This window comes from Branchiostoma lanceolatum, chromosome 3 (assembly GCF_035083965.1).
Source record: "Branchiostoma lanceolatum isolate klBraLanc5 chromosome 3, klBraLanc5.hap2, whole genome shotgun sequence".
Taxonomy (NCBI): Eukaryota; Metazoa; Chordata; class Leptocardii; order Amphioxiformes; family Branchiostomatidae; genus Branchiostoma; species Branchiostoma lanceolatum.
Window position 1 is genome coordinate 18,674,553 of NC_089724.1, and position 26,225 is coordinate 18,700,777.

Sequence of the window (26,225 nt, forward strand, 5' to 3'; positions counted from 1 at the left end):
CACTATTCTAATGCATTAGTGATAATCATCTTGCGACAACAATGTATGACCTAGTTTAGTTCAATTTGAACAAAAGAATACCATTCACATTTGATAACACAGCTGTATTGCAATCATCATACATAAGTGTAAGTGTATAGTAAAAAGTTGTCAACTGTAAGATGTAGTAAAGTCAGCACTATATTCTTGATACAAATATTGATAAACTGATATGTGATATGAACAGATATTCACAGAAACGAGGCAAAAGGTTCTTTATCTATCACTTCATTACAAAAATACGAGGTTACAGCAGCAGCAGTAGCTAACCCAGGTAAAAATTACAGATTCATTTTACTTTACACTCTTGATTTATGAAATATTTCTATCCAGTATCTACTTACTGTTACCTAATACAAATCACAAATCATATCTACCATCTACTGGACATTTCACTCTACATGATACTATACAAATTCTTAACAGCCATCTCAAACAGCATTGGATTCCTCATTTCCATCAATAGACAGCCTTATCAACAACTAAGATCAAGAGTACGTCACCCACTTGGTCACGCATATTTCTTTCATATGTACAATACATTGGATACAATGGTACAAGTGAAATACATGCTATCAAGATGCCTTCAGTCCTCCTAAACTACAAAACTACACAGTCACCACATCGATGTAACGTTATTACCCTCGGTCCGCGTCTCTAGCTGGTCTGTATTCAACGTTTTGAAGTAGTAAGCTCCTCGGGCTCTGGCCGTGATCAAGGTCAATGTGGAACTTCTGGAATTTTATAGAAGAAAACGCCATTGCTGTAGCTATAGCTATAGCTGGGTGGAAAGATATTTGGAATATCACATGGCTAAGATAGTGAAGCATGTCCTCTTTCGCTGTCTCCCACATGATATGGAGAACACCAGCTTATACACATGTATATACATGTAGTAGCCGTTGATTTATAAACAAGTGTTGTTCTCTGCGTTATATGTACTGTACAAATCAGAGAATCAATTGATATTTGTTTGAGTGAAGTAATCTATTTCTTACCCCTATGGATGCTCCTGATGTCTCAGATCGACACTTCCTTGGGCCTCCGTGCCGTTCTCAGGCATTGCGACTGGCTCCCGCCTCTCACCAATTCTTTTATTGAGCTGTTCAAAGACCAGATCGTTGATAGACTGGATGGTTGACTTCCTGCCTAGCAGGGCGATCCAAGGAACGTCCACGTGAAATTCGTTCTTGAAGATGTTTTGCGCGGTGAGTGCCAGTAGTGAGTCCATGCCCATGTTGACGACGGAACTGTGCATGCCGTGCACATCTCCGTCCTCCGCGTTCAGAAGTTTGACAAATACGTTCCGAGTCAACTTTCCAATCGCCTTCCGTCTGTCCTGTTCGCTCATCTGTCTCAGACTGTCAAGATCAACAGGTGTAGTCATCGTTACGTCGTCTAAAGTACCATCATCCATGTCTCCTACAAGCTTCTCCACCCTTCGAAAGTCCGGAGACCCTTTCAGCATGGCCGCAAGCCGGCACCGGTCCAGATCAACAACTATCAGCTGAACCGGATTCAGAACCAGACAATTTTCCAAGCACACTGAAATCTTGTCTCTTTGCAAATCTCGGATTCCCTTCTGCTCCAAGGTTTTTGCCAACCTTCTCTCTCTCTCTACGACCCCCAGCTGTAAGGCGCCCCAGTTGATACTCTGGCCGGCCATTTTCATCTGACGACGAAGGCAGGCGAAGCCGTCTAAGAAAGCATTTGCCGCCCCGTAACTTGTTTGCCCACCGTTGCCAAACACCGAGGACATTGATGAATAACACACGAAATAATCGAGATTGAGGTGTCTTGTCGCAAAGTGTAAGTTCCAGGTTCCACTCATTTTGTCGATCATTCCCTTTTTAAATTGAGCGTGACTCTGGTTGATCAGAATGCCGTCACTAAAGACGACAGCACTGTGGAAAACGCCTTTCAGAGGAATGTCAGGGAGACAGCCTTTGAGCTTGGCCAGTGCAGCGGTAACGCTTTTGTAAGATGTGACGTCAGCTGTAAGGCATATGATTTTTGATCCGTACTTCTCTCCAACACTCCTCAGCTCCAGCACTGTGTCCGCCTTAGGCTGAGTCCTGGACATGGTTACGATGTTCCCCGCTCCCCGTTCAGCTAGAAATTTGACGGTGAAGAAGCCTAGGCCAGTTAGTCCACCGACGATGACGTAGGAAGCGTCACGCCTGAAGAGCGCCTTTCTCCTGCAGATGACGGGCGTACCCGGTAACCCATCATTAGACTGTGCACCAAACCCGACCACGGTGATTCCTGTCCCACTCGCTGTCCCCACGTCCTCAGAAGCGACTGAGTGAGGCGACGAGGACAAGAGGATTTCCCTTAAGGGAAGATCGATGTTTAACTTACTTTGAAACATTACCGATAGCCATTTTAACACCTTCGGCATGATCTTGTTTAAATTCGTCTCGTGAAACACTGTGCTTGTATCAACCATCCAAACTCTGACATCCTGCCTGATTCGGAGGGACGCGCTGGTTTGCTGGTACTGATTTGAAGTGTGACAACACGGGTACACAACCTTTCCCTTCTTGGCCATTGCATCTGCAAGCTGGGCTCTAAGAGGCGTTTGTAGCCCTCCGATCACAACAGCTACGTCCTCCATGACGCTTGGCAGACTGTTGGCGTTTTGCACTCTGTAGCATGTGGCTTTTAAAGCCAGCGCTGCGGCCTCAATGACCTTTGCCGTGACCGATGGTGCGCCGGTAGTTTCTTCTAACAACCAAACATTCTGTTTAGGCTTGATGTTGAGCAGGTGCACAAGAATTTCCCAGGCCAAAACAAAATACGACAAAAAGGGCTGGTCCTGTAAAAGTGGAAGGTCTGACAACTTCTGGACTACTGACACGGGAAGGGATACGACAGTTGAAGCTACCGCAGGGTAGACTCCGACGACGCGGTCACCAACACGAAGCTTGCACTTCGGGGGTACCTGCACTACGGTTCCCACGAAGTCCAAGCTGAGGAAATCCCAACCGTGATTGACGTCATGTGGCCAATGTATCACATGCCCGTTTTGTGCTTCCTTAGTGACTGCATACATGTTTTCTGGTTGGACGTGACACCTTTGTACCTTGATGTCGACATGCCCAGCTCGTGCTCGTGACTCTAGATCTACACGGTTGTTGCTGTAGACTGCGTGGATATTTACTGGTTTAGTGGGATCTGTAGTCTGCATCTTCAGTCTACATCCCTCTTCAGCATTGTTGATTCGATACATGGCAGAATCGCCGCGTAGTGTGGAAGGCAAAATCTCCAGGAAATACTTCGCGCTTTGGACGCACATGATTTCCGTGTAGCTTTCCAACTCATGCGTGACAAGCTCGTGTAGTAGCGTGTATACCTCGAAATTGTCGCCGGAAGATAAGTCAACAAGCTGCAGCGATGGGTAAGCCTTTTCCCTGATTGCGCAACGGATCAAACCCCACAGGGGCGCTCCAACGAGATCTAGCAGACCGTGCCACGCGCTGTCGACGTCATTATCCAACGACTCTTGCCACATGGAGAACTGGACATTGCGCGTGATGACTTTAACAGGGATCGTTCTGCCGTTTGTGACCAGCATCTTTATGACCTGCCGAAGGCTTGCACACGCTAAGTCAACGCGGGTATCCAGCGCTTCCGTGTCCGAGATTTCTGGATTCAGTTGAGATATACCACAACAGTGTAGAACAAAGTCAAAGTCCAGGTTCACATCCATTTCTTGCAACAACTTTGGTAACGCCCGCTCGTCGTTTCGGTAGTCAGACCTCTGAAAGTCCTCCAAGGAGATGAAGAAGGAATCGGAGCTGACGAAAGGCTCCAGCTGGTTGGAAATCCCACAGTCATCCTTTAGTACGAGACACTTCAACTCACAGAATTCATTGCCGAGCTGTGGGTCAACCTCACCACTCCACTGAGACTGAACGGCCGTCCATGTTGTGGTGAAGATTAGGTCCTCGAAACTGCTGGCATTACCGTCCGTGCAGACCCTGATCGTCAGACCCCTCAGTTCCAGGATGACCTGCCCGTCCATGCCCACCAGAACGCCGTTTGACCGAATTGTCCCTGACGTTCCGCGAGTCTGCTTCACGTACACCCACATACGTTCTTCCACAGGTTTGACAACAACTAGACTTTCTACGGAGACAGGGAGAAATTTCAGGCGTCGACCGTTTGTTTGACGTAGACTATCAAGTCCCAACAGAAAATTTGCCTGCATCAGACAGTCCAGTATAGCAGGGTGGATGCAGCAGCTGTGCATCTCTGCTGCTACCGTCTCGTGGACATCTATGAGGGCCATGGCTTCCTTGCCATGAGTCCCATCTCTGTAGCGACATTCCGCCAGTCTGCGCAGTGTAGGTCCGTATTGTAAGCCAATTCTTTGTATCGCTTCATACAGGTCATCGCCTGATATGGTATTATTACAGCGGTATCGCACGGCTTCCATGTCAAGCCTGCTAATGGTGGGTTGTTGCCTGTTGTCATAGGTGACAGTGCCCGTGGTATGCAGATCTCCGTCCGTACGCTGTTCAAAGTACACCTTCCTAGCAGCTTCGTCGTGACTCACCAGGACTCTGCTGACGGCTGTACCCTCCTGGCTTGCTAGGGCGACTGGGGACAGAAATGTCACGCTTGTCCTACAGTTGGAGATAGGTTGCCGCGGGAATATCACGTCCATGCAGGCGGCGATCCCCAGATCACAGAACTGAGCACCAAGAACGACAACCTTGTCGTCCAGGACATGGTCACACAGGTATGGCATCTTCTGCTTGCTTAGAAGACATTCGTACAGAGGTGGATTTGTAGAAACCTGGTTGAGTAAAGGATGTGTGGAGGGTCTGGAGCCACATGAAACGTGTTGTCGTCGGATGAGAGTCTTATCGGTCTCAGACCAGAGTAACTTCCGAGCAAGGTGATAACGCGGTACCTGACATGGAGTGTATTTTCGACCTTGAAACAAAGAGTCCCATCTTGGTACTAAACCGGCCTGGTAGAGCTCGCAGAGACCTTGCATCATGGTCGGGTGTTCTTGATTCGGCTTAACGGACGCAACGTAGGTTAGCCTCGTATCCGATGCAATTTGCTTTATGTAGTTTCTCCTTGGCGGTTTGGGTCCGATTCCGACTATCACGTTGTGTTTCTCCGGACGTAGGGCTTCTGACATCGCGCGTCTTAACATCACACGCTGCCTCACGTTTCTGCCCCAGTAGTCTCCAGTCACAAAGTCTATCGGAGTGGCTCTCTTTCCCGTCACGGTGGAATACAGCTCCACGGTCGGCGGTTGTCCTGTAAGGTTGGCCAACGACTTCTGCAACTCCTCGCGGATGGGCTCCATGTGGTGGCTGTGGTAAGCAAATTTAACTCTCTGGACCTCTCTCAGGAACAGCTGTCTATCCAGATTGTCTTCATTCATCGATTGCAAAAGCTCATGTATGTTGTTCATGGCATCGCTGTCGCCCGACAGCACGCAGCAGGTAGCGCTGTTCTCGGCAGCCACGCCCAGTTCTCCCGACACACCTTTGCACAGCTCCTCTACTTCCTCGATGGGAATGTTACCGACAACGAGCATCTTTCCAGCTCTGGTCTCATTCTGCAGTCGTCCCCGATGATAGATAACACGCACGGCCTCGGGTAACGACAAGGCGCCCGAGCAATGTGCCGCAGCGACCTCTCCCACCGATTGGCCGAGAATGGCGTCTGGTTTGATGCCCCACGACTGCCAAAGGGCAAACTGCCCCACGTGTGTGGCAAAAATCAGGGCCTGGGCCACAATCGGTACGTCAAAATCTTCTCTCTCTGACAATTTATGGAGCAAGGACCAGTCTACGTACTGACCAAACAGGGAATCTACTTCCGTTACCTTTCTTCTGAAAACAGACTCTTTGTCCATCAGTTCCAGACAAACACCCTCCCACAAAGTTCCCTGTCCTCCAAACACAAAAATGACATGCTTGTCTGTTTTAAAGTCATCGGTGCCACTGGCTAGTGATAGGCGTCTGTCAGTTTTTGTAGATTGTATCTCTTCAATGTTATCTAGTGCATTTGTCAAGGAGCGTTCTATCTCTTCAACAGGGCTACCTGTTACTGCTAGTCGGTAGTTGTGGTGGGTTCTTCTCATTGTTGATGTGTAGCCAAGACTTTGTACTGATATGCCTGGGTTGCGCCGCAAGTAAACCGTAAGATCTTCCGCTGCCAATTTCAGAGATTCGTGATTCCTCGCAGATAAGGCCACAATAGTGCTCCGTACTTCATCTTCTTCACATTCACCGTCGCTCCTTGGAAGCTGCTCCAAGATGGCATGGGCGTTCGAACCGCTCAATCCAAAGGAGTTAACGCAGGCCAATCTTCTGTCCTTGCCTCGCATTGGCCAGTCTAGTGCCTCCATCGGCACGGACAGACGCAGACTGTCAAAGTCAATATTTGGGTTTGGTTTGTCGAAGTGCAAAGTTGGCACGACTTTCTCATGCTTCATCATCAGGAGGACCTTGATGATTCCCGCCATAGCGGCTGCTGACCCCAGATGTCCAATGTTGCCTTTCACAGAACCTAATAACACGGGATGATCGCCAGGTTTCCTGGCCTTGCCTATGGTGTTGCCCAGGCTGTTAGCTTCCACTGCGTCCCCGTCCGGAGTGCCAGTCCCATGAGCCTCGATGTAGTCGATGCCCTGTGGGTCGATTTTGTGGTGCTCGTAAACGAGGCGGAGTAACTCCTCCTGCTGGGTTTGTGATGGGGCTGTGATGGGGATGGCGGTGCGGCCATCTTGGTTCACTCCTGTTCGGATGATGGCCCAGATGTGGTTTTTGTGTTCCAACGCCTGTATGAATGAATAATATATGGATATGGATTAAATGTGCATCCCTTTGCCAATTTAGTGCATCTTATATCCATGGTGGATGGATTCAAACTCTAAATGTCACCCTCCAACTACCTCTGAACCTTGATCGTTGACAAGCTGCCATTTCCAGTAAAATTTTCACCAGAGAGATAAGTAGTGGTAATTCAATGACTGCTTACAACTCACCCTGTGTAGCTTTTTCAGCACGACGACTCCGCAGCCCTCCCCTCGGGCGGGCCCGTCAGCTGCAGCCGAGAAGGGCTTACAGCGTCCGTCGGGACCAGCCAAGCCTGCCCGGCACAGCGACTCCGACATGTTCCGCTGACGAATAAAACTCGCACCTCCGCAGATGGCCATAAAACAGTCACCTAAAAGGATTTAATTACCATTTTATCTAAGTCATTCTTATCACGAATCATCAAACAGAGTAAGGAAGGAAATGATTTTCTGTCCTTATGCACAAAAGGGCGATGGTTTAACTCTTAACATCTGCTAAGATACAGAGTTCTGAGGGAGTCACTGATTTGTTACCTGCCCTGATGGCCTGACACCCGAGATGTACGGCGTACAGTCCCGATGAGCAGGCGGTGTCCACGGTGAGGGCGGGGCCGGTCAGGTTGAAGGTGTAGGACACCCGTGCCGCCAGGAGAGACGTGGCTGTCCCCGCGATGGAAGCGTCCGTTACCTGGGTCGTGTCGACGTCATCCTCCGATAGATGGTCGCAATGTGTCGCTCCTGTTGACAGTGATATGAAACTGCTAGTCTCTATCAGATTAACTACGCTGGCTATATGGAGAATATTTGCCAGTGGAGTTTGGCCACCATCGGGTAACATTTGCCGGCCCGAGGAAACAATACCCATCCCGCGGACTGACTCTCTTGGCCAATTATTCACCTTTTTTTTGCCAAATTCTACTATCCTTACCCCCGTATGAATGCCTAGTGAAGGCTATGAATTTGCGTCATTATGGCTTATTGGAAAATTTTTCGTCAGGCAAATTTGTTTGATTCATCCATAACATGTCAAGGACACATTCCCAAGGGTCAGATGACAAGTAGTGTAAGAAAGGTACAAAACTATACAGACCAACGAAGACCCCGGTGTCGCTGCCGTCCAGTTCTTCCATTGTGATGCCGGAATTTTCAAACGCCTTGTACGAACACTCCAGCATGAGGCGCTGCTGGGGGTCCAACCGTGATGCCTCTTCGTCCGTCAGGTCGAACAGGCTAGGGTCGAACTCCCTGTACCTGTGATATTTACAGCGAAGACGGAAAGTTTTGTTTCATTCGCTACAAATAAATTAAAAAGACTGCGCAATCTGTAACTTTTCCATCATGAAACTGCTACACTACAGATATAACAGGACTTTGTGTGTAATACTAGAATCTTGCCGACGACAGAAGGATTCTTTTATAGAGTGCTGATTTTTATACACAAGTCCTTCATGTCTGTCGACTTTTCAAACTGACAAGAAACTGTACGTTTCCTTTCGGATATTTCATGGTCGATTACACGCTTTACGTCCGTGTTTACCGCATGTCCTGTTCATGCAGTTTGTAAATTGTAATGATAGTCAGAATGTTGGTACCCTTCCACAAGCCCCGCCTTCTCCACGACGTTCCTCCCGGGAGTGTTCTCGTGGGCATCGCACCTTGAGGGGTCCTGGTGTCTGCGGTCTGCTGGGACCTCCTAAACATACACACGGAAACGACATTGTATGACAAGACACAAGGAACGCGGGAAAGATGCTTGGGCGAAATATGACTTTGATACCATGGTATAAGTTTTTCATTTAACCTAGATTAGAGCCCCCGACATGCATATTTCTTTTAATCTTAATTTCTTCCACCATGTCATCCACGGTCTGCACACAACAATCCATAGGGCGTTTACAGCAAACGGTAATGGACCCGTAAATAGTCCCGACACACGCACCATTAAGCAGAATATGCTTTTAGATGTAGGCAACCGCCACCGATTATCGCCAAACCCATCGATTTGCTTTAGAACGATGTCTTCAGCACAAATTTAGATAATCTCTTGTTACCTCGGTAACATAGCTAAAACTTCCTAAGAAACAGCCTTATTGAAAAACCATGGTGCTGAACTTTCGCACCCAACTCTTATATACCATGTATACAAAACATTTGTGCGCATGTGCAATACCTTTGTACTGCCATGTCTCTGAGGTACGGTTCGCTGCTTTTAAACACCCCACCCTTTAGGCAACTACAATGATCCTGTCAACAACGATCATTATGGCATTTACCACCGAACTGTAAATAATGGGTCTATACAGGCTTATGCTGTTATCACATGCAACATGTAGTCCGCGTTCTCAAATTATCATAAGTCTAAAAAGACAAGGCTACAGAAGAGACAGTACCTCCACACAGTCCTCTCCATTCACGAGGACTCTCCAGAAGTCTTCTGGTCCGTCGGCGTGCGGGAACCGGCACCACAGCCCCACTATCGCGATCTGTTCCTCCTCAGTACTAGCCATGACACTCGGCTGTCAACAATATTATAGGTAAGTTATGAATTTAAAAGCAACCTGTGAGCCGCCACTCTTCTCCAGGTGTGTGCCAAAATACATCCTTTCATTCATAACTCTTGCCTGCCCTTCGAACTTTTTCGAATTGGACAGCTCCAGATCAGCAACATGGTGCCACAGCCAGACGGCGTCTTTTGTGTTGCTCGAGGTGTACGCACGTGATCAACCAAGCTTCAGGCCAGGGTCACTAACTCGTCACACCGGTCTGTCATGGCCAGCCGTATAGACTCTTGATAAATTGACCGTCGGAACCTTACGACCTGCTACGTACGTTTACTGTACAGTGTACACGACCTTATTTTTGCTGGTTTTGAAGTCCCAGCAAGATGCCGAAGTTGCCCCCATTCGGCCATACATCCCTTTGTAGCACAGTGGACTGACAATTAAAAATGATTGTATCTTTCACCACCACATTCTACTTATAATAGATGTGAATGTAGCAGATTTATACAAACATTGCATAATGCAACTCACAGAACCATTCCCTAGTCTCAGAGTTGCAAACAATGTAGATATAGATACAGATTATCAACATATGCGACAGAAACAGATAATTTCACTTCTACAGTCTCAGAGATAAGAACAACAAAATCTTGATCCAAGTTATAGAAGTGAAAATATGTGTTTCTGTCGAATATGTTGATAATCGGTATCTCTATCAACATTGCTTGCAACTCCGAGAGGCTAGCAATACGAACGCATATTTCCAAATACAGTAATATCTAACGTTATAATTAGAAAGGCATTTGCACGAAACATACAGATAAATGTCTACAGACCTCAGAGCAATTCACAGATGAAAGTCAGCTGTCAGCTCTGTCAGTTGATGAGACTGAAGGCACTATTTTTAACCATCCTTGTGGTTTATTTCACAAACTGACGACGAAGATCAAAAACAAGTTTGTGTCCCCAGCGCGCTACTGAGATGGTCGTCATGCTGACACAAACATGCGTAACTGCTTTGAACTGGGCACGCCTCACAATGATGTGATGACTCATTTAAGCACAAGCGTCATTAACTCCTCGAGGTCATCTGCCATATGTCATAACAAAATAGACGTCACTTTTGATGAGTGACATTCGATGGCTTTTGAGGAGAGGAGAGTGTCCATCTTGAAGTGGCAGTGGGGCTAAACACGGCGGAATGTTACTCGTTTGAAAATTACAGTATCATGGGTGTCAAAACAACAGTCGTTAGGCGACCTTTCAAGTTCAACAGTTGATTGACTATGCGCTCGCCACCCATGGGTGGTTTATCCGCCCTCGCAGCAGCGCCGTGGCAAATCGTCATCTAAAAGTTGAGAAACTCGGCTATCAGTGTAACGTTGGGTAACATAAATTCGCCATTTTTCCGATAATGGTTGACTGAAATCAATCTAGCAGAACAATAAACCATCCTTTTTTTCTATCATTCTGTCAGTATTAGTACTATCTTTGCACTAATCACATATATGGTAGATTTTGTCTCTAGTCGTGCTGACACCATAATATTTCAACTTGAAACTACCGTCCGCCGCACGCACAATGACGGTGTTGTCGGACAGGTGTGAACATTATTTCGGGAGAGAAGATTCGTCTTGAATATCTTACCGCTAGTTACATTTTATACAGTAGCTATTCGTTCCATCCTTGGCTTGAGGAGACTTACTTAGACTTAGATCCTCCCGTGCCAAGTGGCACATTGGGCAGCAAGCATCCTCCATTTTGTGCGGTTTTGGGCCATGTCTTCCGCTCCTTTCAAGGTAATCCCCAGTTCGTCAAGGTCCTTCTGAAGCATGTGCCTCCATGTGAGTTTGGGTCTTCCCCGTTTTCTTTTCCCTTTGTCGGGTTTCCATTTGAGCGCTGTTTTTGCGTGTCGCTCCACAGGCATTCTAAACAAATGACCTGTGTATTTTACTCGTCTTTCCGTGATGGGGATACTAAGGGGTTTTGTCCCACTCCTATTGTAAACTTCTTCATTTGTAGTTCTATCTTTATAAGTTATGTTATATATCCTTCTAAGGCACCGCTGTTGGAATGCGTCAAGTTTTCTTTTCATTTTTGCTGTAATTTTCCACGTCTCGCTGGCATAAAGAGCCGTGGGGAGAACTACGGATTGAAGTAGCTTGACCTTGAGCTTTCTGGAAAGTGTCCTGCTGGACCACACGGTGTTCATTCGTCTGAAGACCACCGCTGCTTTGCCTAGGCGGGAGTTTATATCTGTGTCAGAGTCCCCTTCGGCAGTGATAACACTGCCAAGGTATGTGAACTGGGTGACGTTTTCTGTTGGTTCACCATTAATTTGTAGTTGCGTGTTTGGGGGGGGTTCACCAACCTGCATTGCTTTAGTTTTGTTCCCACTAATCCTCAGTCCTACTTTGGCAGAGTTTGTCTCTGTGTTGGTGGTCATGTCTTGTAAGGTTTGGTGGGATTCAGCTGTTAGAGCGATATCGTCTGCGAAATCGAGGTCGGTGAGACGCCTACTCCCTTTCCGGACTAAACCAAACTTTGGATTGTCCATGGAATTGCGCATAACATAATCAATGGTGACAATGAACAATAGGGGGGATAGAACACATCCCTGCTTTACCCCAGTGACTATATCAAAACTGTCCGTGTATCCTGAGTCGACCTTCACGCAGCAACTTGACCCCTCATACAGGTTCCTGAAGATGTTGGTGAACCTTTCAGGTATGCCATATGTTCTGAGTATTTTCCATAGACATAGATATAGACGTGTCCAAGTAAAAAATATACACGAAAAAACGGCCGTACCGCACACATCAGGCCAGTTCGGGAACAACCCGTGTGTTGAGTCGGTAGAACTTCACTCAAAGTCGGCCCATCGTCATGGCAACGTGTAACGTTACATTATTCATGGCAAGTTAGCTGGATGCCGTAGCAATGGTAATACTACTTATCCATGTGTTCCTTGTTGTGTTAGGAGCAAACTTTGAGGAAAATATCTTCCTCAGTCCACTATCACACGCAACATTTAGACAAAAAAGTGTTCCTCACAAACCTTTGTCGTCTGCTTGACAACAGGATTCTGGTTAACAATATGGCGGCGGGAAAATACACGTGCCGTAGGTTGTAGCAACAGAGAGGAGTTTTGATGATTGATCACACTTAGAATCCAGTTGCAGGTTAGCAAAAGAGATTATGATAAGTTGTCTTGTAAATAATTGTGTTTAGCAGGAAGCGGATGTGACATTTGTCTTATTAACCAGCCGACAACCATGTTGTGTAATTCTCCCACGAAGCCCTCAGACTGTTCCAATAAGGGACGGAGAGTTTTTGACCTCGTCGCCTTCTAATGCATGCTTATCGAGCTTTTCAGACAGTGTTCTGAATACGTTAGTCTGTCAGGTTTGCATTTCTAGCGGTATTACTTATGTTGCATCTAGCACATATCCCTAAATACCCCGTTTTCGAAAAATCGCGAATTTAAGTACCCCGCGACTTTATGTTACCCAACGTTACCTGCTCATATCAACTGATTCAGAACTAGAAATACAATTAGGGCTTAGACGAAAGCAAAGAATATAACAAATCATGCTTCGCTGCCTCGTATCTTTTATCATATGCTACTAAAAATTCAGTCACATAGACCACTGAATAAGTACAACAATGTTCACCAACCTTCCTTAGTGGCCATGGTGTAACCATGGATTACTGCTCTCACAATTCAGCTCTAAAAAAATGTTGAACTTCCCAATACAACTGCTACAACACAGCGCAACAAAACACGGCCATACCGGTCATAAAAAAATGAATAAAGATTAAGGAACATGTTCCCCGCTGATCACCTAACATTACGCGTCACTCAACTTCAACAATGGCGACATGAAGTCATGCATGCGGTCAGGGCCGTGAGCAGGTTTCAACTGCACCATTGACCAGACACATTGTATGAGATGATTGCAGGTTAATGAACAATTGTGCATGGCATATCCTCACGCATGATGTTAATATTGACAACTAGAGTTCCACGAACACATTATCTTCGCCAAATAATCAAGGCTTATCATGGAGAGTGATTAATATCTACGTGCTTATCACCCCCTGCAAATTTGATCATGCACCATACCATTTGGAAGTTATGATGGGGCGAATGAGTCCAGTCTAGATATGGTTAAAAATCATTTGCTGGTACAGGACTAGTATATGTGTAGAGTGTGCTGATATATGTTATAACTGGTCATGAAAAAATATGAGTATGTTGATATTATATGGGCCACAAAGGTTCGATATTGCAGTGTTGTAAGTTGAAAGTGATTATGAAATAGTACAGTCAATATATTTGAATAGAATAAATCTGGCTGGTGGTTGACGTGTTTTTAGGTGTTTTTGTCCTGCTGGACTGTCTATTTTGTCCCTATTTCGTTATGTCGCCAACCGTGTTGAACAAAAATGCCTAAACTGAACGCGTTAAACCAGCAGGACCCACACCTCTGCTTGGAGAATAGTTTATTTATTTGACCTACATGTACGTTTATGCAAGGCCATCTGTTTACATGACCTGACACTGTCCCATGTCCCATTGAAATGCAGTAGGTTAACAAACTTTCCTTACTAATTATGCAAGTTAGCTCCTGATTTGCTTAATTAGTCGTTGATAATGTAAACCACCATCTGAGCTCTCTACATACCAAACATCACGACGATCTGTCAACCCCTTCTCAAGTTATTCATGTCCCAAAGTCAAAACAAAAACACCCACTGCAGTTCTTAACAAGCCGCTAGGGAGCCAAAATTTACAGAACTTACTGTCTGTGGCATGAACTATCTACTACACAAAAATCATGACCATAGCACTTTCAGAAAATATCCCCCTAAATTTTGAAGCTCCGCTGCAGTACCTTAGGTACCCGCTAGAAAGCCCATTATCGAACTTGACCTTCCTTTCTGTAAACTCTACCCATCCACTAAATATCATACGGATCCATCAACAGCTTCTTGAGTTATGCTGGCGACATACAAATACACATCCACACAAAGCCCGCTGCAGTACCAACGGAGAATACCAGGGGAACCATTTTTGAAGTTGACCCCCGTTTCCACAACATCTACACACCTGCAAAAAATCATGAAGATCCATCAATGTTTCCGTCACTTTTTTTGCCTACATACAAACACAAAAAAATGTAAAGTCTGCTGCAGTATTGTTGAAAAACGCAAGGTGAACCATTTTCGAACTTGACTTTCCTTTGCACAACCACTACACACCTACCAAAAATCATAAAGATTCATTGAAGCTTTCTTGAGTTATGCTCCTGACATACATTTAGACCCACCCAACAGATTTTTCAACCGAAAACATAATCTTCTCCGAGTACAAGTACTCGGCGAAGATAATAATATGACACAATGTTAAATCACAAATACAATGATATACCATCCGTTTTTCAGAATAAATTCAAACATCATATCTGTTTTCTTACTTTATTCAACCTCCTTGTTGTACTTCGCCGTTTAACATTAACTGGAGTTGGCTGACAAATTTGAAAAACGGAAAGAGAAAAAAATAGACGTGTCATATTTTGACATTTGCCAGAGCAGTTGTCTGTTTGATGTAACGAAACTTGAATGGAAGATAACCCGTGTACAGGTGTTTATGCAGGTACCCGGCACAACCCTTAATTGACCATATGGGCAATTTTGTGATGACACGTGGGTATAGACAGGTTGCCGTAGAGCCTAATCTGTTTTCACACACGCACGCACGCACGCACGCACGCACACACACACGCACACGCATATACATATACACACACTCTCACACACACACATACATACACACACACATACACACAGGCATAAAGGCACGCACACATACATACACACTCACGCACACACGCACGCACACACACACACACACACTTAAACACACACGAACGCGCGCACTCACGCGCACAGACGCACACACATACACGCGTACACACACACACACAATCATTCCACTTGACATGAGACAACACTGCTTTTTATTGCATGTCATTATTACGTACTTATTGTTTAGCACCTAAAAAAATTAATCATTTGATAACAACTATAGCAAGAGTTCGAAGATCTCATGCCTCCGTGAAATAGTTTTCTTATGTTTTGCTTTATTATTGTTCATTGATGATGGAAATAAGGTGTTGATTGACATTGCACGTGTCCATTGATCACTTACTGTGGCTAGCAAAGCAAACGAAATATGCACACACAGACAGACAAAAAATAATACCTCCACGTGAGTTAGTAGCATCTTCCATTGACCCAATGATCTGAAGTTCTGAACTCTTGATCCTGCCACTAGGAACAGGCATGACGCGAACGACAAACAACCTGATGGCACCGAAAACAATACCTCCATTTTCATCGAGTTAAAGATTAACAACCGATCGCGATGCACAACCACGGACAAAATTAACGTTATTCGTTACATGTTATCGAAGTTGATGTGTACGGGTCACATCAGTACATTCACAGTTACAGTACGTGACGTTTCCTTGTAACGCCAAACTGTTTATTGTCTACAAATTCTGTGGGAAAGACAGATACCTCACGGAACCTAAACAACACAGACGTTTTCTGATGATTATAAATAACACTAGCGACACAGTCGCGGGAAGGCAACTCATGCAAAGCTGTATAGAAGTATAGAGTCGTTCCTGTCGAAACATCGAATGGGCATAATGCATGTGCTGTTCTGAATTCTGGACAGAAAAGTTTTTCCTGGTACATTGCTTGAAGTCAACTCCTTTTTTCGTGAGAATACCTTCCTCATCAGTCCTTTAGAGGAAACATTATAAACAGAGAAGGTAAACTAGAAAGGCAACATTAGCAGGAGCAAATGCAACATGTATCGCCCATTTCCCTTCCCATGCAAAAAGCGACTGTGGCATCGAGGCTTACGTTTGTTATATGTCTGCAATGTTGGTATTTGAATAAATAATTGAATTGAAGGCCAGTCAGAAATGGATCTCTCCCAATTTGAAACCCTATGCATGGATGGGCTCTTCCAGGCGCCCATATCTATACTGGACCATTAAAAAACACCTCCACCAAACAAAACTGGACCTTTTTGATAATCAACCAAGCCCAAAATTCAATTTTTAAAAAATGTCCCCCTCATACAAGAATGGACTCTTCCCGCTATGCGTCCAACACGTGTCATGCAAATTTCAGAATGTAAACAAGTGAAATCTTGCTGAAGATCTGGATTTCTCCTGCGGAAGAATTTCCGCAATCCGAGAGTCCAGACAATTGTTCATTACGCAGCGAACAGTTCTTCGAACCAACTCAGGTTTTGCAAAGGTTTCACAAATTTCTGCTAAACGTACCGCAAATTTCTGGAGTTTAGAATTTCTCAATTTGTATTCTAGACTCAAGTCAAAGAACAGCCAATGGTATACGGTAAAACTACAAGGAGATTCTTTCCACCCTCGTACGTTGTCTTTTCTGTGTATCCCCTTGCAATTATACTTCGGGCAATAGTTTGCAAATAAAGTTATAGATATATCATCGCAGATCTTTTTATTCATTTATTTTATTGGTTTTTCAAAATAACATAACAAAACACAATAAGGGAACCATCATCGCAGATCTGCCGGAACTAGAGGTCTCCCCCGGGTGACGAGTCGATATTTATGAAGGCAATGAGGAGTCACGAAATTATGTTTGCTTCAGTTTTGTAGTCAGCATGGCGCCCGCCGAAGTTAACCCAATTTTCCACACATTTCGGTCCTCATCAAATTAAGTCAGAGATCTAGACGATCTCCGAAAATCGATTCACTTGGAAAGAACGCGAACGTATATTAAATGATTTCTCATTCCAATGCTTATCTTTTTATCGGAGAATTTAGAGGTAAAGCAGTTTAATTCAGGAGAGCAATATAGGAAAGAACCTCGATTGAGACCGAAATGAACAGAAGTTCTTTCCTATGTTGAGCCAGCATCGTGTAGTTACAGTCAATCCCCACAGGAGAGTCCCCTAGGCCCTGCGCAGTGACGTGTACGTGAAGCCTTGTCTCTGTAGCCTTATTAAGGGTGGCTTTACACTGAGTCTACTTTACCCGAACTAGTCCACTTTAACTGGACTAGTTCGCCTCCCGTTCCCAGTCTAAAGAGGAGAATCCGGTTTCTCCAGGAACCGCACCAGACCACATCCCAACCCTGGTCTAGTCCACATCAGCGGGGGGTCGATGCGGTTTCTCTCTGTGTGTAAAGAGGAAACTGGCTCCGAGACCGCTTTCGGGGTCATGATAATGATATGCTAATAAGTCTGCGCTAGCAATAGAAGCATATTTTCCTCATTCTGAAACATTTGTGCAATAGTCATTGAAAGTTTTCGAATGTTTCAAGTGCAATGGCCTGCCACCCGTGGCAGCTTCTTCTTTGGTGTTCTCCTATGACCCGATCAACGTGCCCGGCTTGCAGTACAGCCAGCGCGGCGAGGACGAACGCCGGCGGGTTCAAGCCTGGTCTTGCCTGTCCCTGTACATGCGTCTCATCCTCCTTTTTTTGTTGGGCCCGTACTATTTCATATGCCAGAAAACGCTTGTAGCAAACATAAGAAATATGAGAGGAGCGACTGTAATATCTTGCACCACGGGTGGTGCACTGCCCTTCCGCCCGTAGGTCTAAAGACAACCGATCCGGTTCGGAACCGGTTCCGATTATTAGAAGTGGACTGTGTATCTTTGGCCCGCTCCCAACATTGCTACACTGCGGGGTACCGATGTTGGGAGCGGACGGTGTCAAAGCTTACTCTCCAAGCAGAGGTTGGTGGGGAAGATTGTGACATTTTTACCCTTTCTTTGTCCTTGATGTGCTAGTCTTCAATGCGGCATCAAAAAGAACCTGGATTTGTTCCTCGGTTACACTATTGATAGGAAAACGATAGACCATTGGTTCAAACTTTTCTAAGGCGTTATAATTGAAGCTTAGACATTGTAAATGAGTTGACATTAGGAAAATACATGATTGTTTGTAGACTCCGATTCTACAACCATAACTTTGAATACGATTCATAACTTTTTTTACTCCCAATGAAAAATTTAACCAATGGTCTATCGTTTTCCTATCAATAATGTAATCGAGGGATAAAGGGTCATAAATGCGTGTCGACCCCCGAAGTCATGGAACGGTCTACATTCTCTCGCGGAAGGAAACGAAGACTGCATAGCACTCTCGTGGCGTAGCGGCTGGTTGGGCGACCTTTGTACTCTAGTGTATAAGATTTGGGCAGCTCTAAGATCCGTCGGAGGTTTAGCAGACACAATACAAGATGGAGTACGATGCGATTCTACAATATCTTGGAGATTTCGGTCCATTTCAGCGACGAACAGCGTTTTTACTGGTCCTTGGATCCATGCAGACTGGGCTACACATCGCCGTCATGACGTTCATCGGCGCCATCCCCAATCACCACTGCCGGGTGGCAGAGACAGGTCTCTCGGCCGACAACACGACATGGTCCGAGGCGCTGAACGTCAGCATCCCGATGGAAGAGGTGGACGGAACGTGGAGACTCAGCAGCTGTAGGAAATACAGCAGAGAGGTCATTTCTGGGAATTTTACTACCACGAGGTGCCCTGAGGACTCGCAGCATGGCAGCATGTTCACTGTAGGCTGTGCGAGTGGATGGGACTTCAGAAATAGGAGTACCACGGGCTGTACTGACGGGTGGGAGTACGACAGGAGCCAGTATCACAACAGTGTTGTCATGCAGGTGAGACGTTTTGTGTGATACGTGGCCGATAAAGTCTCCGAAGTTCATGTGGAAGGACGTATCTTCACAACCAAAAACCCGAACCGTGATGTCCACATTTGGTTTTCAGAATAACTCATTGTAACCAACGACATCTCATATACTGTATAACTGGACAAAAACTAGACGCTAAGGCATATGCAGACCGGTTTCGATGGGTATACCATATCTTTTTGCGGACTGTGTATTTTGTCTGTTTCCAGTACGAATAGATCTGATCAGTAATATGATGTCAACTGAGAAACCTCCCTGAACCACATGAATACGATTCTAGGCCAAGGAGGCATGTTGACTCGTGCAAGCAAACAAATAAGATTTGTATTGCCAATGCCTTGGCGACCCACGTGTCGAGACACATGGGTAGCTAGTCCAAGGCAGACTAATCTCCAAGAAGTTAACACTTAACGTAACGTAACGTATACTTTGTAGAGTTGGACCCGCCGGCCTACAAGCATGAAAGTACTTAAATCATAAAGGTTTTGAGCGGAGAAGGATTTTTATTGCCATTCACGATGAAACACTAAGCGGGTATCTCGATGGGCCGCACCTGTTTACGACAAAAATTGCGACAATTTTTCCTTACGGTCACACTGACGCGAGAGGCATTAAGTATTATGCCCAGCTGCCAGCTGGGCAGGTTATTGGAATTCGCAGTGTTGCCAGTGAATTCAGCACAACGTACAAAGATTAAAATGTATTAAAAAGAGATTTGCAGCGACCAAAGTGTTTTGTTCTCTGCATGTGTAACGATACATGTTTATAGATTTATTAGGACTTGAATGGTGTAATCTGTATTTCTCTTATATTTGTCTGCAGACCGGTACCCTTACCTCGTCCCTCATGCCCGCAATGGAAAGCGGGCTGCATACCGATTTGAGCTTCTAATGAATGAACAAAGTTTCAAGCAAACAAACCTTGAAACTGGCATATTACGTTTTGCAGAATAAATTGTGCTTGTTGACCTATTGGCGCCTTTAAGCTTTTAGCGCCAGTTCGTAGATTGCGAATATTTTGGAATTTTCAAAAAAATCGCAAATTTCAGACGAGAACATCTTCCGCAAACAGGCGCGAACCAGTGAGATATTTTGTACCTCACCCCTTTAGCACGACCTGGTGTGTGAGAGAGCCTGGTTACGAGAGCTGGCGCAGTCCATGTTCATGGCGGGGGTGGCAACAGGAGGTCTTGTCTTCGGAGTCCTATCTGACAGGTACGTCAGTTAACCGAGTCTACGCAAAATTTCCGACTCACTTTCATTTGATTTTGGGTCTTCAGGTAGCAACATGACGTAAGTGGCAGGGCACTGAAGGCTCAACGGTGAGACCACGAATGACAGCTGTTCATCATCGGCCCTACCTTACAGATGAAGCTGTTCGTGTCCTACCTTACAGGTGCAGCTGTTCGTGTCCTACCTTACAGGTGCAGCTGTTCGTGTCCTGCCTTACAGGTGCAGCTGTTCGTGTCCTACCTTACTCGTGCAGCTGTTCGTGTCCTACCTTACAGGTGCAGCTGTTGGTGTCCTACCTTACAGATGCAGCTGTTCGTGTCTTACCTTACAGATGCAGCTGTTCGAGTCCTACCTTACAGGTGCAGCTGTTCGTGTCCTGCCTTACAGGTGCAGCTGTTCGTGTCCTACCTTACTCGTGCAGCTGTTCGTGTCCTACCTTACAGGTGCAGCTGTTGGTGTCCTACCTTACAGATGCAGCTGTTCGTGTCTTACCTTACAGGTGCAACTGTTCGAGTCCTACCTTACAGGTGCAGCTGTTGGTGTCCTACCTTACAGATGCAGCTGTTCGTGTCCTACCTTACAGGTGCAGCTGTTGGTGTCCTACCTTACAGATGCAGCTGTTCGTGTCCTACCTTACAGGTGCAGCTGTTCGTGTCCTGCCTTACAGGTGCAGCTGTTCGTGTCCTACCTTACAGATGCAGCTGTTCGTGCCCTACGTTACAGGTGCAGCTGTTCGTGTCCTACCTTACAGGTGCAGCTGTTTCCTACCTTATGCTTGGGTCACATTTCCAATCCGGGGCCCGGCCAGGCAGTCTTCGGGAACGTAAAGTATGATATAAAAGACCATTAAAAGCACAAAACGTGCCAGAATTATCTAAGAACATAGCTTGTGCATATCTATTGATATACACTTTTGATTTTTCGTTTCCGGAAACAGCCCGGCCGGGCCCCGGCTGGAAAATGTGACCCTAGCATTACAGGTGCAACTGTTCGAGTCCTACCTTTCAGATGCAGTTGTTCATGTCCTACCTTACAGATGCAGCTGTTCATGTCCTACCTTACAGATGCAGCTGTTCGTGCCCTACGTTACAGATGCAGCTGTTCGTGTCCTACCTTACGGATGCAGCTATTCATGTCTTACCTTACATGTGCAGCTGTTCGTGCCCTACGTTACAGATGCAGCTGTTCGTGCCCTACCTTACAGGTGCAGCTGTTCGTGCCCTACCTTACAGGTGCAGCTGTTCGTGTCCTACCTTACAGATGCAGCTGTTCATGTCTTACCTTACAGGTGAAGCTGTTCATGTCTTACCTTACAGATGCAGCTGTTTATGTCCTACCTTACATATGCAGCTGTTTATGTCCTACCTTACAGATGCTGCTGTTCATGTCTTACCTTACATATGCAGCTGTTCGTGTCCTACCTTACAGGTGAAGCTGTTCATGACAGATGTCTTACCTTACAGATTCAGCTGTTTATGTCCAACCTTACAGATGCAGCTGTTTATGTCTTACCTTACAGATGCTGCTGTTCATGTCTTACCTTACAGATTCAGCTGTTTATGTCCAACCTTACAGATGCAGCTGTTCATGTCTTACCTTACAGATGCAGCTGTTCATGTCCTACCTTACAGATGCAGCTGTTCGTGTCCTACCTTACAGGTGAAGCTGCTCATGACAGATGTCGTACCTTACAGGTGTAGCTGTTTATGTCTTACCTTACAGATGCAGCTGTTAATGTCTTACCTAACAGATGCAGCTGTTCATGTCCTACCTTACAGATGCAGCTGTTCGTGTCCTACCTTACAGATGCAGCTGTTCGTGTCCTACCTTACAGGTGAAGCTGTTCATGGCAGATGTCCTACCGTACAGATGCAGCTGTTCATGGCAGAAGTCGTACCATACAGATGCAGCTGTTCATTGCAGATGTCCTACCGTATAGATGCAGCTAGCTGTTTGTGTTATACCTTACAGATGCAGTTGTTCATGTCCTACCTTACAGATGCGGCCGCCATCGGACGTTACTGGTGTGCGTCCTGCTGCTGGTGACGTGTGGCACTGGCCTTGCCTTTACGTCCAACCTGGCAGCCTTCATCGCCCTGCGGTTCGTTCTGGGAGCCGCACAGAACGGACTGCAGTTCACTACACTGGTCACAGGTACAGATATTGCTTACATAGAAACTGTATGTATGGAAGTGTTAGTCCCTATTAGACTCCTTGAGCTGTTCAGATTTGATTTTTACACATTTTAAAACGCATGCCATCTTTTCCAAAGTTTGCAGTTCTGTAAATCTTAGTTTCAGCAGTAATAATCTTTTAAAAAAGTTTTCACCATAATTATTTATGATTAATTTACGGTCATTCAGGCCACATTTACCCTTTGTAATAGAGGCGGTGACTATGTTAGTTAACCAAGTGTATTGATTATATGTCATTGATGATTTTATTCGGTAAGGATCTCGCGGGCAACACAACCCGAATTTCGTCCTTATTACATATGGGTTAATAGCTATTATGATCAACATCATCAAGATTGAGCTAAACGTTCCTTTATGATATTTTAGGGATGGAGACAATAGGAATATCGCGGCGAATGGCATTCGGGATTTGTGCAGCCCTTGCTCCCTCAGTTGGTTACGCGCTTCTGGGTACTCTAGCTTACGTCATCAGAGACTGGCGGATCCTGCAACTCGCAATAACATCGCCAGGGGTGCTGTCACTCATAGCTTGGTGGTAAGATAGGATTACTCGTTGTTAAAGAAGCAAAGATGACGTACAAATATTTCCAAAAATGCATGTGGAAAAGTCGTCATATTTCTACACGACTCATTCAATGAAATGTTTTCTATAAAGAATTGTTATCCTGCCTTTACCCGCTTTCAGGTTCACTTTTTTTTTAACTTGATCAAATCTTTAAACCTTTGCTAACACCCACATTTACCAGTGCACCGCTGGTATAAGGATTGGTTGTTGTTTCTCTAAAAGTTTTTGTAAGTAAGATATGTTTGGAATCATTTGCCCAGGTTTATACCAGAATCTCCGCGCTGGCTTCTCCTGAACAACAAGGTAGAACAGTGGAGAAAAACCATTCAGAGAATCGCCGAGTACAACGGAGTCGAGATGTCTCCGAAAATGTACGAGTACGTGGAAAGTTGTACAGCTGGAAGTGGAAGTAATGATGAAGTGGATGGAATTCCTGGCGACTCTACGAGGAACTACAACATACTTGATCTTGTCCGAACGCCGAACATGAGGAAGATCACAGTTGCGATGATTATCGCAAGGTAAACCGACTGTTGCGTTGTTTTTGGACTAGTCGATCAAATGGCCAATCCATCCATTACCTTTGTCCAGCAGAAAACAGGTGTGTGGTCGATGACAGGTTAAGTCAGCAGAAGAATGGGAGTTTGAGAAATTTGTTTGGCTTTTGATGTCCATAGATTTTTATTCCGTATAAAGATAAGGACGTCCTTTAAAATTGAAACATAACTTCAGTTCCATATTAATCGTTTATATATAATACTTCGCCCGCCCTACTGCATTACGAGCTCGAGATTGAGTGAAAGTCAGACATGAGCAGCATGTTCCCCACCATACATGTTTAACGGCCATGTTGTCTTCCTCCTTTCTGTGTCACAGTTTGAACACGATCTGTGTTTACGTTGGTCTCCTGTTCGGAACGTCCCTGTTGGCCGGTAGCCATTACGTCAACTTCATTCTCGGCGCATGTGTCGAAGCAGTCTCCATTTTGACGGCAGGGGTGACCATGCGAAGATGGGGCCGCAAGCGGTCCGTTGTTGCCTTCAGCCTGCTCGCTGGAGTCTCATGCGTGGCCACGGCAGTCGTTCCGACCGGTAAGATTACGGCATGTTCATATTATTGCTTTCTCCACTTTTCATTCACCTGGCCAATCATTCTGACGACACTTTACATGTTAACTGTGTGACCTAAAGAGAGATTCGTAAGTGATTTACAGTTCCTGACTTACGTTTTCACAATTGAAATCAACAGAGGCGCAGATCTTTATGTTTTTCACTATTTTCTATTATACAGGCCTCGGTCAGGTGACGACAGCACTAGCTACAGTGGGCAGGTTTGGCGTTAGCAGCACAATCTCCATCCTCGACATCTACAGCACAGAACTCTTCCCGACTGTGGTTAGGTGAGTGGATTCTAAAACCTTGACCACTGCATCTGACAGTCAAAGGTGCGTTGCCAGAGAATCCCGCGCTTCGAACCTATTCGCAGTAACGAGTGGTTCCATGGATCAGAGTTTTGCATACAACTGATATCATAAAGTGGTTTATAAATGAAAGCACCGTAACACTGAACAAGTTCCTTAGCTTTATGAACAGACTGCCTAGGAGTTGTGCTAAGTTGAAAGATTGATAGAACAGTTTCTGGACCCTTTCTGGACCCATCTATCATTGGCTACTGGAAAAAGTTTTTTGATTTCGAGAAAAACGTGAATTATGTCCTTTAAAATGAAAATCCCTTATCATGATGTACTACATGTTCGATACAACAGACACATGGGGATCGGCACCACCATCCTGGTCTCCCGGGTGGGCGGGATCGTGGCTCCGTTCCTCAGTCTCCTTGGTAACGTCTGGCGGCCACTCCCTCTGCTGACGCTGGGCGTGCTGTCCTGCGTCACCAGCATGGTCGTCACCGTGCTGCCCGAAACACACGGCGTGCCGCTTCCCAACACTCTGGAGGACGGGGAAAACTTTGGGAGGTAAGCTGAGACAGAATACGTCGTTGTGTCGGAAATCTTAGTGGAAAGTTCCATATACTATAGCTGTCTTTACGTAAGAGCCTGGTTCTTCCCTTTAGTCACTGACGAAAGATAGCGGATGCTGTCCGAAACGTCTGACTATTTACGAAATTCATCCAGTTGCTTGAGTAACTGTTCTTGGCGAGTCTTTACATACCTTTATTACTATCATGATAATAAATGTCTTCCGGCAATGTGGCTTGCAATTTCTGTTTTTCTCTTTCCAGGGCGTCACCCCCCTCCCCCATGTGTAAGTCCAACTTTGCCGCCATTCCCAAAAAGACTTTTGCTGACGGCAGGGCCGTGTATGAGGACAGGGCGCAGTGTGAATGGGTGGAGCTGGTAACAACTGTTTGAATGGGACTCCCTTTGACTTTCACAGCTATTCTTTCATTTAAAGGCACAGAGAAGATGAGTCTTAATTCTAATGCAAAAGAAAATAAACAGACAAGCAGAAAGATTGCAACAATGCCATACATGCAACAAAGAACACAGCCTTGCTGGTTCAGGCACCACATAGAAAGTATCTATGATAGATAATAACACATGCATAAAGTGATGACAACATACAAAAGGATACATGTACTACAAAACTTGTCTTTAAAGGACAAGTTAAAGTTTGCTAGCAATGTACCAGAATACTCCAATATGAGCAGAGGTTCACAAAAACAAAATAAAATGGCGTTTTATAGAGTTTTCACTAATACATGTGTTTACAGAATGAGCTCTTTATTACCTCAATGAAAAATTGAGGTATTGTTTTTGGCGTGTGTGTTATTCTTAGGAATGTGATTCTGTAATGTATTACACAACAATGTAAAGTTGCTTTAATCTGAGTGTTGTTACGATTGCAATCCAAGGAAACGATACAGTGTAAGTACTACACGAAACAAATGGAATATGATTGTAGGAACATCTCTTTGTCTCCTCTGATTTAAAGGAACAAATCTCGAAGGTGTTGGTCCCTACGGAGGGGGGGCCCCAAATCATCATGGCAAGGGGGGCCCAAAATACCATGGCCGCTCCATTCGGTCCCCCTCCTTGAACTTATAATATACGG

General features: G+C 45.4%; 2 protein-coding genes across 2 annotated transcripts; one reads left to right on the top strand and one right to left on the bottom strand.

Annotated features, from left to right (window-relative positions):
- Positions 1-27: 27 nt before the first annotated feature.
- LOC136429428 (phthioceranic/hydroxyphthioceranic acid synthase-like) lies at positions 28-9,375 on the bottom strand. The gene is made up of 6 exons (XM_066419259.1): positions 9,259-9,375; positions 8,461-8,561; positions 7,905-8,119; positions 7,403-7,603; positions 7,058-7,239; positions 28-6,850 (listed from the first exon to the last, which is right to left on the bottom strand). The coding sequence occupies exons 1-6, from the start codon at positions 9,373-9,375 to the stop codon at positions 1,040-1,042; spliced, it is 6,627 nt and encodes a 2,208-aa protein (XP_066275356.1). The 3' UTR covers positions 28-1,039.
- An 8,720-nt stretch (positions 9,376-18,095) lies between these two features.
- On the top strand, positions 18,096-26,080 carry LOC136430813 (organic cation transporter protein-like). The gene is made up of 9 exons (XM_066421793.1): positions 18,096-19,126; positions 20,270-20,373; positions 22,391-22,545; positions 22,953-23,121; positions 23,412-23,672; positions 24,028-24,242; positions 24,442-24,550; positions 24,917-25,126; positions 25,393-26,080. The coding sequence occupies exons 1-9, from the start codon at positions 18,683-18,685 to the stop codon at positions 25,520-25,522; spliced, it is 1,797 nt and encodes a 598-aa protein (XP_066277890.1). The 5' UTR covers positions 18,096-18,682; the 3' UTR covers positions 25,523-26,080.
- The last annotated feature ends 145 nt before the right edge of the window (positions 26,081-26,225 follow it).

Coding starts and splice junctions, on each gene's coding strand:
- LOC136429428 (XM_066419259.1), bottom strand. CDS start 9,375: ATGGCTAGTACTGAGGAGGAACAGATCGCGATAGTGGGGCTGTGGTGC. Junction 8,120..8,460: donor AAGGCGGGGCTTGTGGAAGG/GTACCAACATTC, acceptor TAAATATCACAG/GTACAGGGAGTTCGACCCTA. Junction 7,604..7,904: donor GTCATCTGACCCTTGGGAAT/GTGTCCTTGACA, acceptor TGTCAACAGGAG/CGACACATTGCGACCATCTA.
- LOC136430813 (XM_066421793.1), top strand. CDS start 18,683: ATGGAGTACGATGCGATTCTACAATATCTTGGAGATTTCGGTCCATTT. Junction 20,374..22,390: donor TTCGGAGTCCTATCTGACAG/GTACGTCAGTTA, acceptor CCTACCTTACAG/ATGCGGCCGCCATCGGACGT. Junction 23,122..23,411: donor CTGTCACTCATAGCTTGGTG/GTAAGATAGGAT, acceptor TCATTTGCCCAG/GTTTATACCAGAATCTCCGC.